This window comes from Humulus lupulus, chromosome 7 (assembly GCF_963169125.1).
Source record: "Humulus lupulus chromosome 7, drHumLupu1.1, whole genome shotgun sequence".
NCBI classification, from domain to species: domain Eukaryota; kingdom Viridiplantae; phylum Streptophyta; class Magnoliopsida; order Rosales; family Cannabaceae; genus Humulus; species Humulus lupulus.
In genome coordinates this window covers 4,088,585-4,101,496 of record NC_084799.1, presented here as the reverse complement: position 1 = coordinate 4,101,496, position 12,912 = coordinate 4,088,585, and the positions used below count along the sequence as shown (strand labels likewise).

Genomic DNA, 12,912 nt, shown 5'->3' with positions numbered 1-12,912 from the left:
GTCTTAGGAGTCGGCAGGTTGGAGATAAGGTCGACTTTGGATTGATCAACCTCAATTCCTTTTTCAGAAACAATGTGACCTAAGACTATGCCGGAAGATACCATGAAGTGGCATTTCTCCCAATTGAGGACAAGTCCCTTCTCGATGCATCGTTTTAAAACAGCTTCAAGATGAAGAAGACATGTCTCGAAGGAGTTGCCAAAAACGGTTAGGTCATCCATGAATACTTCCATTGATTTTTCAATCATGTCACTAAAGATGCTCATCATGCATCTTTGGAAAGTAGCTGGTGCATTACACAAGCCAAATGGCATACGCCGAAAGGCAAACATGCCAAAGGGACAAGTGAAAGTGGTCTTATCTTGATCCTCCAATGCAATCTCAATTTGATAATAGCCAGAATAACCATCAAGAAAGCAATAGAAAGGATGACCAGCTACGCGTTCAAGGATTTGATCAATGAATGGGAGTGGAAAATGATCTTTGCGGGAGGCGGCATTCAATTTTCTATAATCAATGCACATTCGCCACCCCGTCACCGTTCTTGTGGGGACAAGGACCCCTTTTTCATTTTGGATAACGGTGACACCAGATTTCTTTGGCACAACTTGAGTTGGACTTACCCATTTGCTATCTGCCACCGGGTAAATAATACCAGCATCTAGCAATTTCAAAACTTCATTTTTTACAACCTCTTTCATCGTGGGGTTCAGTCGCCTTTGAGGGTCTCTTCGAGGGAGAGCCTCGTCCTCCAGATTGATCCGATGGGAGCAAATTAACGGGCTAATACCTTTGATATCAGCAAGCGTCCAACCTATCGCAGATTTATGTGCTCGCAATAGCTCGAGTAACTGCAATTCTTGAGAATTTTGAAGGTTGGATGAGATGATAACGGGAAAGGTTTCACCGTCTCCCAAGAAGGCATGTTTCAAACCCTCAGGAAGTTGGGTCAATTGAACAGTTGGAACCTCTTCGGCTGAAGTTTTCGGCTGTGCCCTCTCGCAAGGTAGCTCTTCAAAGCGAGGTTGCCAAAACTGAGTCCTTCTATTGCGTGAGTCTATGCGATCTGATATTGCAAGAGTAGACTCAATAGAACTGGGACTTTCATTGTCTGACAGAAGGAGGAGTTCATCAAGATTATCAAAGTTGTTTCGCAATTGAACCTCCTCGGGAATTAAAGAGTCAATCATGAATGTTTGGTAACATTCATCATCTTCTCGGGGTTGTTTCCCAATGTGGAAGATATTGACTTCAAGAGTCATGTTTCCAAACGATATCTTCATTAGACCATTCCGACAATTGATCAAAGCATTTGCAGTAGCAAGGAATGGTCTTCCGAGGATAATAGGAATTTTAGACTCCATGTTCACCACAGATTGGGTATCAAGAATAAGAAAATCCACGGGGTAATAGAATTTTTCAATTTGAACCAATACATCCTCAACGATACCCCTAGGCTTTTTGGTGGAACGATCAGCAAGCTGTAGTACAACAGATGTTGGCTTCATTTCTCCAAGACCGAGTTGCGAGTATACAGAATAAGGCATGAGATTGACACTCGCGCCAAGATCAAGTAAGGCTTGGCTGACTTCATGGGTCCCAATTTGGCAAGAAATGGTGGGACAACCGGGATCTTTGTATTTTGGCGGTGTCTTTTGTTCAATCACCGCACTCACTTGCTCGGTCAAGAAGGCGGTCTTCTTGACATGGTGCTTCCTTTTTGCAGTCCAAAGATCCTTGATGATTTTGGCATAAGCAGGCACTTGTTCAATGATGTGAAGCAAAGGAAGATTAATCTTCACTTGTGTCAAGTGCTCAAGGAGTTCAGCTCGGTTATCGGGAAGTTTCCCAACAGGTTTCAAAGCTTGGGGAAATGGTACCTTTGGAGTGGCATTGAGTGGTGGATTTTCAGGAATGGCTTTTGGAATACTGGGAGAGTTGGATTTTATGGGTGGGTCTGGCAAAGTTTTACCGCTTCTCGTCGTGATGGCATTCACTTCCTTGACATTTTGATCATTTGAATTTGAAGATTGGGCCATGTGTTGACCTTGAACATTGAGTTTTGGTTGGGAAGGAAGTTTACCTTTTTCCGGAATAGCCAAGGATTCAGTCAATTTTGAGAATTGACATTTCATGTCCTTGATTTCTTCCATCATTTGGCGATTCAGTTTGGATTGTTCCTCCATGAATGCATGAAGAGTATTCTCGAGAGAATTTCGTTGTGGATGAGCATTGTAATGAGGTGTAGAATACGCCTTTGATGGTTGAACTTATTGCTCATTTCTCCATTGGCCTCCAGACGATTGAGCTTGGTTGGAATCTCTCCAACTGAAATTTGGGTGGTTTCTCCAACCAGGGTTGTACGTATGGGAGAATGGCTTGTTGTATGCCCCTAAGGCATTGCATTGCTCCTCATAAACCCCCCTCATTTCATTCAAAGCTAAGCAGTCCTTAGCTAAGTGCTCCGTCCCTCCACAAACAAAGCAAGGTTCTTGCGGTTCCGCCTGAGCGACCATGTGTGACTTTTGCCCATTTTTCGTCATTAAGACCTCAAACTGCTTTTTCAAAGCTTCGAGTTGGGCCTTAATACTATCCTCTTCTCGAAGTTGATAGATCCCTGATGGTTTGTGTCGGTTGGTGCTGTCAGTAGCACTTGGACCAGTCCAGGTGTGAGATTTTTGCGCAGTTTCTTCGAGATATTCAAGAGCATCGTCTGGCTCTTTTTCGAGGAATTCACCATTGCATAGCATCTCTACAAACTGGCGCTCACGACTCGTGAGGCCTTCATAGAAGTAACTGACCAAGCGCCAGTTCTCATAGCCATGGTGCGGGCACTGATTTAACAGATCTTTGAATCTTTCCCAGACTTGATAGAACGTTTCATTGTCTTTTTGGGAGAATGTGGAAATCTGTCGTTTTAGACTGTTGGTCTTATGGCTGGGGAAGTGTTTCAGAAAGAAAGATTTGGTCATCTCCTCCCATGTTCCAATCGACCTAGGTCTCAAAGAGTACAACCAGCTTTTGGCTTTGTCCTTCAAGGACAAAGGGAAGAACTTCAGTCGCACAGCATCGGCATTGTCGGCTCGGTTATAGAACGTGGCTACCACCTCCTCGAATTCCCTGATATGCACGTATGGGCTTTCGTTTTCCATTCCATGAAATGTAGGCAGGAGTTGAATCATGCCAGGTTTAAAGTCTAATGCGGGCATATTAGGAGGGAAGATAATGCATGAAGGCGTGGAAGTGCGAGTAGAATGGAGGTAGTCATTGAGAGTTCTGGGTTGGATTTCATCATTGCGAGCCATTGCGAATGGGTTATTATCAGCGAAAGTTTGTGGAGAAGCAGGAATGGTGGAAGGAGTTCCGGTAGGAGTGGCAGATGAATTGGAAGAAGTGTCACTGGAAGTTTCGTGATGATTCATCCACTCTCGGAAATCAGAATTAGATTTATTTTATGTCTTTTTTTTTTTAATTTATTTTTCTTTTTTTAATTTTTAATTTTTTTGATTGATTTTTTTTTTGTTAAACTTGTTCCCAGGTAGAATTGGAGGTTTTCAGGTGATCTCCAACGCCTTACTAGAACTCCCCGAGGTTACTGAGTAAGTATGGTGGATCACAAGTCAACATTTTCGACCAAACAACCTTTAAGCAACGTGAAATTGCTTATTTTGACAAAACAAGCTTGGTTTTCTTATAGTAATAAGTTCAACAATGTAATAGTGCAAAGGTAGATGCCGAAATGTTCCCAGGCCGATTGGGAAGGTTGCCAAGGTACCGCTTTAGGCCCACACTTGCCTAGACAGAACTCCCCGAGGTTCCCAGGTAAGTGTGGAGGGTAACGCTATCACAAACCTTATTTAACAACCAATCTTTCTAGACAGAACAATATCGGTTTCTACCATTTGTAATATTACACAATTGTTCCCAATACTAAGTGTTTTATGATTGAAATTTTATGAACAATTTTATGCAATTTTATGTTGTTTTGTTTTTTTTTTTAAAACCTAAATTCTAAGGCAAACTAAGGCAAAGGAAAAGAAAAACCTAAACTAAGTAACAAAATAATAAGAAAAACACAAGACAAAATAAAAAAAAATAGAAGAGAAATTAAGAAAGAAAAATTGTGTAAGAATAAAAAAAAATTATATAAATATATATGGTTTTTTTTTTTTTTAACAAAAAAAAAAGAGGGAAATGGAAAAGGAAAAAAAAAAAGAAATAGAAATAAGAATAACTATATATATATATTTTTTTTTTAGTTTTTTTTTTTTTTTTTTTTTAAGATATGTATATATATATTTATGAATATAAATATAAATATATATATATTTTGGTTACCGAAAAAAAAAGAAAGTGTAAAAGAGAGAAGAAAAAGAAAAGAAGAAAAAAAATAATATATATAAGTAAAGAAATATATATATATTTTTTTAGTTTTTTTTTCTTTTTATTTTTGTTATAATAATAATCTAATTAATTAAAAAAAAATAGTAAATAAAAAAAATACTAACACAATATTTAGTCCAACAAAAATACAAATAAAGTTACTAATATTTTTGTAAAAATTTCACTAAACCTTTGAAAATTTACCTCCCCGGCAACGGCGCCAAAATTTGTTTAACGCCCAAAATGTGACTACACTAAGCAGTAGTTGTAGAAAGATCGGGCGGTCGATCCACAAGAAGGTAACCTAAAATCAAAAGGTTAGTAGAAAATAACACAAAAAGTTAGTAACAAGAAGTAAATAAAATTGTAAATGGAAAGATGGTTGAGATTTTGGTATTGTATTTTGATAAAGTGATGAAATGAAATAAGTGAAATAAAGGTAAGATGTAATTAAGAGTTTGAGAAATGGAAATGTTTCAAGAATCATCCATATGCTTGCTTAGTTACTTAGTTACTTGATTTACAAAAATACACAAGTAAATAGTTCACATCCCAACATTTACTTGGAAAATCTAACATTAAAATCCATATTCTTTTCTAACAAAAGTCCATTTGAGTTATAAAGTTCTTTACTTTGAAAGCACAAAGTTAATCTTATGAAAGATCTAAAAATGACAAAATACCCAAGGGCAATAATGCAATAGAAGATTAGACATAAAATTATGTATCAATATTACTTTTACTAATTAGAAGCACATAGAAAGAGCATGACTAATCCTATATACTATTAGCATAAGTAAATAAAGATAACAAAATAAAGATAGAGATGAAAGAACATAAATAACCCAAATATATTACATTAAGAACATAGTAAATCAAAGTAGCAAAATAACATCACTTGCATATGGAATCATCCCTAATCTTCCTAGGAAGATTAGGCCATTATGCTCATGATTCTCACAAAATTCTAAGAAGAAAATATGAGAAGAAAGTGAGTGGAAATTTTGCTATAGTTTCACTACTCTAAAAATTACATACATAATGTGAAGAGAGTGTCCCTATTTATAGATGGAGAAAAGGACTAAAAAGAAATTAAACAACAAAATGGAGTTTACAAAATAAATCTGAAATATTAATAATAAGATATGATTTTGAAAAATCAAATCTTATTATTAATATTACCCTAGCTATTTTTGTGTATAGTCAAAATGCTCCTTTTCTAAAATACCACAAAAACATGAGCTTTAAAGCTCAAAATAGCAATTTTACAAACCCAATACCCACAAAATATGGCTGGTGACACAAGAGGGTTTTGACCCACTTTCAGCCAATGAGGAGGTGCCACGTAGGCACTAGCTAGGAGAGGAGAAAAATGGATTTGGGCTGCTGGAAGTTGGGTCATGTTGGGAGCTTGCTATCTTGCTGAAGGAATGCATTTGGGCATTTGGGCTTTTGGACCTTTGGGCCTGGCAATCCGTTGGAGGGACTAACATGAGGGAACAAATGAGGGAAATAATGCTTGCTGAGACTTGCTAATTGATGGAGCTGAAGGAGGCGACGTGGCAGGGCGTGATTGGCTGGCAGGGAGGCTGGCAGGAAGGCTGACAGGCGGTGGCTCGGCAGGGAGGCTCGGCTCGCGCTCGGCTGGCTGTGGCTTGGAACCGTGGGCCTCCTTTGGGCTTCAAATGAAACAACAAAAAAAAGAAGTTAACTACAATAATGTCATTTTTCAAGTTTAATTATTTTCTTTTCTTTTTTTTATATTTTTTTCTTTTAATTAGGCTCAAATGCATTATAATTCATGTAAATTAAATTAAAACTAATATTTTCCATTTAAAGAATATATCATAATAAATTCAAGAAAATATTATTCAAAACTTAATTTAATTTGAACTTAAACTTGATAAAATGACATCTTTTGAGCACTAATCAAATGGCATACATAAATTTTGAAACTCACTTTTCAAAATAATTAATTAATCTTATTAAAGCTATCTTTTAAATTTGGCAAAATTAAAAGAATAACATTTTTCTTTAACCAACCATAAAAAAAACATGACATAATTATTTTATTTTCTAGAAATTATATCTTCGGGCTTTAACCAACCATAAAAAAAATATATCTTCGAGCTTAGGTTGATGAAGTTGCTAATCTACCTGAAAAAGAAAAAAAAAAAATTAGTAACGAATGATCATCATTAATATTATCATTATTATATATGAGCATTAATTTCTTTTATTTTTTTTATATATTTGATTTTATATATAAAAATAATAATAATTACGTACCATGTTGTAATTAAAAGCACCTTCCCAATAAACTTTTGCCTCAAAAAATCTTCCCTCTTTGTCTTCCAGAGTTAGAAAATATACTGGATAGAATTGAAACTGGATATTGGCTTTAATTACCCAACCTAATTCTACTTTATAATCCTAGAATATATCACAAAATGTTAATTATTATTATTATATTTTAGCTTAAAAAGAAAATACATTATAAATATATATGTACCGTAATTTTATTAAATAGTGGATTTTTTTTTTCTAGATCAACCTCCTTTCTTTTCTTTCCCATGTTCTTCGTATAATTTTTTTTTCTAAATTTGAATATTCCCATTAGGGTAGCTGGTTATCCATTTACTTTTGCACATTTTTATTAGTTTTCTTTCCAAATTTTAGTGTTCTTAATAAGGGTTATAGTAAAAAGAAAATGCTCAAAAATTTATTTGAATTTTTTTATATATAATGGAAAAAAACTATAAAATAATTACAATAATAAAAGATAATATATAAAAAAATAGTAAAATATTTATGTAATGTTAAAATATGTGTGAAAATAGGCGATAAAAAGAAAATGGAATAAGAAAAGAATAAGCAAAAAAAAAAAAAAGGAAAAAAAAAACTTAGGAAATAAAACTAAAAAAATATGAAAAAACAAAACAAAAGAAACGATGAATGAAAAAAAATAGACGAATGAATAAAAATGAAAAGAAGAAGAAGAAAACTAATGGGAAAATTGAAAGAAAAAATTGAAAAAAAATGGCAGAAGAAAAAAGAAAAAGCTAATATATGTGAAAAATGAAAAAAAAAAAAAACTCATGAAAAAAGAAAAAAAATGGGAGGAGAAAATAACAAATACAAAAGTGAGGAAAAAATTAAAAAAAAAAAGAGAAAAAAGGAGAAAAAAAACTAAAAAAATATGAAAAAAAAATTACAAATGAAATAAAAAATTTGATAAATCAATAAAGAAGAAGAAGTGGAAGAATGGAAAAACAAAAAGAAAAAAAGTAGTAGAAAAAAAAAAACTAAGTAAGGAAAAAAAATGAAAAAATAATAAAAATATCTTCAAAATTAAAAAAAAAACTATATATAAAAAAAAAGAAGATATTTTCATATTTCAGTTAATTACTCACATATTTTAAATTTACCTTTAACAAATTTTTCCGTTTAAATTTAAAAAATATATAATTTACATATTTTTACCCCTATAAAAGCCACATTTTTTAAAAATCCACATAAATTTATTTTCGAAACTCAAATGTGGATTTTGGGTCTTTCTATCAAATCAAGTCACCATCGCTCTCCCGCTCGATTCGAGATTTTAGGGTTTTTCATTGCTCTGATCTGAACTGTCTACCGGCAAAGGTGAATTCTTGCTTTCTGGTTATCTTCATTTACTTAACAAGTTTTTTGTTACTGGAAATCCCTAAAACTATGTGTTCTTTGCCTTTATTCATTCTATTATTAATTGAGGATTTGCTTATGTTGAAGGGATTCGAATTCGGAAAGTGAAAAGCCAAAACCTCAGGATCGTTCAACTACAGAAAGCAATCTGACAATGGATACATCAAATTTTGGTAAGAGTGGAGGAGTTTACATTCCCCCATTTAAGTTGGCTAGGATGCTGAAAGAAGTCGATGATAAATGTAGTGTTGAATACCAGCGATTAACCTGGGATGCCCTCCGGAAGAGCATAAATGGGCTTGTGAACAAGGTCAATTCTACAAACATAAAAAACATTATTCCGGAACTTTTCTCAGAGAATCTGATCAGGGGCAGGGGTTTGTTCTGCCGTTCTTGTATGAAGTCACAAATGGCGTCTCCAGGATTTACAGATGTCTTTGCTGCTTTGGTTGCTGTTGTCAACACCAAGTTCCGTGTGGTTGGTGATCTATTATTGAGAAGGATAGTATTGCAGCTTAAACGAGCATATAAGCGGAATGACAAGGTACATTTTGTTTCCCTTTCTGTAGTTTGATTTTAATCAACTTTATTACTATATAAACACATAAATTTATATTGTGTTCTCATCTTCTATTGGCTGTATTTCGTTTTCAGCCACAATTACTGGCTGCTGTTAAGTTTATAGCACATCTGGTAAACCAACAAGTGGCACACGAGATTATCGCTTTGGAATTGCTCACTGTGCTTCTAGAAAACCCAACTGATGACAGCGTTGAAGGTGCTGTTGGGTTTGTGACAGAATGTGGTTCTATTCTCCAGGATCTCTCACCCAAAGGATTGCACGGTATGGTCACTTTGGAATCTTTTGTACTTTGTGCTTTTATTTGTTTACTGATATGTGTGTTTATCATTCCTCATGTGATGGAGTCTTATCTTTTTCTCTAACCTTCCGTGGAGATTAGATTGCTTTTGGTAGTGGTCATACGGTTTATTTGTTCTTTTTTACTTATTTATTTTGTTCTTTACAGGTATTTTTGAACGATTCCGTGGAATTCTCCACGAAGGAGAAATAGACAAAAGGGTTCAGTTCTTAATTGAAGGCTTATTTGCAGTTCGGAAAGCAAAGTTTCAGGTAGAGTCTGGTGTTCCCATCAAGTCTAGTGTGTGCAGCTAAAATACTTTATAGGACAGGACTCATTTTTATCTGATATGTGAATTTACAGGGTTACCCGGCTGTGCGCCCAGAACTGGACCTTGTGGAGCAAGAAGATCAGTGGACACATGAGATTTCTCTTGAAGAGGAGATAGATCCAGAAATTACCCTTGGTATGTCTTGAAATCCAAAATCATTAACAGCTTCTTGATTTACATACCTACGTGTGTTATATGTGTGGTTGTCGATTTTAACAATTTCACTGTCATTTCAGATATTTTCAAACCGGACCCTAATTTCCTTGAGAGTGAGAAGCTTTATGAAGAGTTGAAGAAAAACATACTTGGAGAGGAGTCTGAGGATGAAGAAGGTTCAGATGCAGCTTCAGATGGCGAGGATGATGAAGATGATGATGAATCTGACGAAGATGAAGAGGAGCGGATGGAAATAAAGGATGAGACAGAGACGAATCTTGTAAATCTTCGTAGGACAATATACTTGACAATTATGTCCAGCGTGGACTTTGAGGAGGCTGGTCACAAGCTCCTCCAGATTAAACTTGAGCCTGGTCAAGAGGTAAGTTATAGAAGTTATCTCCTAACTGCTTCAACATTTACTTTTAAAAAGTATGATTGTGGTTTTCTTTCAGTGTAGGTGATAAAAGTTGTCTCTTGTTACTTCATTTTTACTTTTGATCATCAATACCTTCAGTGAATAATATTTTCTGTAGGCAGGAATGTGATTGTAGTACCTTCTTTAATTAAAGGGCTGCTTAACAACCCTCGTTCGAGTTTTAATTCTTCTGATTCGTTGCAGATGGAGCTTTGCATCATGCTTTTGGAATGTTGCAGTCAAGAGAGAACCTACTTAAGATATTATGGTCTTCTGGGGCAGAGGTTCTGCATGATTAACAAAGTGCACCAGGAAAATTTTGAGAAATGCTTTGTCCAGCAATACTCTATGATTCATCGGCTCGAAACAAATAAGCTGCGTAATGTGGCTAAGTTTTTTGCCCATTTAATCGGTACAGATGCTTTGCCGTGGCATATATGGGCCTACATCCGTTTAACCGAAGAGGATACCACTTCTTCATCTCGTATCTTTATCAAGATTCTTTTCCAGGTACCAATTCATTGTCCATCAGGCTCTTTGTTCAGGTAGTTTTTATGGTGACTTATTTTTGACAATGGGCCAATAACGTTGGTATTTTGTTGTTTGCAGGAGTTATCTGAGCATCTTGGTATCCGGTTGCTAAATGAACGGCTCTCAGACCCCTCAATGCTTGATTCATACGAGTCTATATTTCCAAGGGATAATCCGAAGAACACCCGATTTGCCATCAACTTCTTCACATCCATTGGTCTTGGAGGTATCACTGAGAATTTGAGAAATTTTTTGAGGAACATGCCCAGCCTTATTATTCAACAGAAGAATGCGGCGGATTCCAACGATGAATCATCCGGTAGCTCTGAGTCCGACTCATCAAGTTCGGAGTCAGAATCTTCAGAGGAAAGTGATTCTGGTAAGGATGAAAAGAAGCGTAGGAAGCGCCGCAGGCGATAGAGAAATTACTGAGCGATTTTGTAAAATTAAGATTTGTTTTGGTTGTTTAAATTCTAAAATTTGGAAATATGTCTGACAAATTTTGTTTCACTAATTTTTTAAAGTAAAAAAATATTAAATATCCTTAGTGATAATAGAGCAAGAATTTGACTGGATTATTTGAATTAGTAATTAATACAGTCAGTTTAATAATAATGAAAAAAAAAACAAAGTTTATACCAGTTCACCATAAAGTTTAGAAGTAACTTTGCATTTGTTATGTATCAAAATGTGTGTTTTGGTTTGGAATTATGGCTTCTAGGCAGTAAAAATTCATCTTTATCTGTTTATGAAAGTAGGGATGATCACTAACAAGAGAATCATCAGTGGCATGTTTTTTTCTTCCTTTTTAGTAAGTTTGTTTATTTTGCATAAATAGTTTTAGTGTAAAACAGATTTCTAATTTATGGGTGATTTATTAAATATAGTCAAGGTTCTGTTTTAACAGGGTTATTTGTTAGCACTGAGAACTGATTGTTGTCAATTATAGAAATGTTTTCTGTATCCAAAAAAGCCTTCTGATTATTACTACAAGAGAAAAGTAGTGAGTTTTTCATGTTTTATTTTTATTTTTGCAGTAATGAATAGTGGCTCCAAGATTCACCTGCAAAACAAAACACCAATAAATACACACAGAAAAGTGTACTAAAACACTACACAAACACTTGGAGAACAAAAATAGAAAAGAGAAGAAAAAGAATCACATAGTGATATGCTTAAAATAAGGCTTATATTCAGTCCAAGCATTTCTCCACTGTATATTCTGTACAACTCAAATTATGAGCACTTAGTTTACACCCCAGCAAACTCTCACACACTCAACAATGTACAAAGAAAATTAACTCTTGTTCTCTTAATCTCTATTTTCAAAGCCTCTTATTTTTTCTGTACCCAACTAATGAAACCCCTAGATATATATAGTTGCAGCTCCAGACGCTTCACGCACTGAATGTAAAATCATTTATGTTTTAACTAACTAGGCTTAAAAAAGTAACAAAATAGATAAATTATTTAATGACCTCTTAATAATAACATGTCATATGCCAGTCATATTAGGGTTACCCCAACATACACCTATCTAACACTAGATAGGAGTCCTCAACAAAGCAATGAAGTTTTCAACACCAACGCCACTCGAGTTCTTTTTTTTTTTTGCTATTTGGCAATTCAATTTCTGTTAAATAGTAGCAATTAGTTTTCTTTTTTGTTACTTTTTAATAATTTTTTTTTATGGATAATTTTGATATTCTTCTAAATATTATACATTTTAAAAATAATTTTTACACATTATATTATAGAAAAAAATTCATTCAAAAACTAATAATTTTGTGAAAAATAAATAATCATGAATTAATTGTAACTCCTTATAAAACTTAAAGAACTTAATTGCCAAAAAAGATAAAACTCACACCAACAAAATTTTGAGAATTGCTTTCAACACCAATACTCCATCATTCACAAGTTTGAAACAAACAAGATTCGTAATGTGGGTAAGTTTTTTTTGCCCATTTACTAAGCACAGATACTTTGCCTTGGCATATATTGGCCTACATTCATCTAACAGAAGAGGATACTATTCCGTCATCTTGAATCTTTATCAAAATTCTCTTTCAGGCATTATTAATTCATCGTTCTTCTTGTTCTTTGTTTACGAAATTTTTAGAGTAATCGGTGAAAATAAACATTTTTGTTTGATAACTATTTACAAAATAGTCTACCAGATTAGGTGTCAAGATTAAGCGTCGAGTATTTCTAGGAGACTCTTTTACAAAAAGAACTATTTTAGGTGTAAAGTGACTTAGAAGACAAACTTAATACTTTATTTACGGATAATTTGCTAAACTACGAACATGAAAAGTTAGAAATTAGTAAATCAACATCATTGAATTTACACCGAACGACCATCATGGTGGTTTTAGCGTCGCTTAGTGCAATTTTAGAGTCGCTTTAGAGATCTTGAAGATTATTTGTTCGAAAAAGTTAGTTTGCTGATAAATATTTCTTTGCAGATTTGAAGAACAATGAAACTGACTGTGGAAGACAAGAAAAGAGCAAAAGGAGTTTAGTAGTACATATTGATAGTGTAAGAA

The 12,912-nt window shown here is 34.3% G+C and overlaps 1 protein-coding gene and 1 non-coding gene across 2 annotated transcripts; both read left to right on the top strand.

Annotated features, from left to right (window-relative positions):
- Window positions 1-2,817: 2,817 nt before the first annotated feature.
- On the top strand, window positions 2,818-2,924 carry LOC133793279 (small nucleolar RNA R71). Its single transcript, XR_009874731.1, has one exon. It is a non-coding gene; the product is annotated as a small nucleolar RNA R71 (small nucleolar RNA).
- Window positions 2,925-7,891: 4,967 nt separating this feature from the next.
- LOC133790388 (uncharacterized) lies at window positions 7,892-11,004 on the top strand. The gene is made up of 8 exons (XM_062228000.1): window positions 7,892-8,028; window positions 8,155-8,611; window positions 8,722-8,911; window positions 9,096-9,199; window positions 9,291-9,393; window positions 9,495-9,796; window positions 10,037-10,342; window positions 10,442-11,004. The coding sequence occupies exons 2-8, from the start codon at window positions 8,222-8,224 to the stop codon at window positions 10,781-10,783; spliced, it is 1,737 nt and encodes a 578-aa protein (XP_062083984.1). The 5' UTR covers window positions 7,892-8,028; window positions 8,155-8,221; the 3' UTR covers window positions 10,784-11,004.
- The last annotated feature ends 1,908 nt before the right edge of the window (window positions 11,005-12,912 follow it).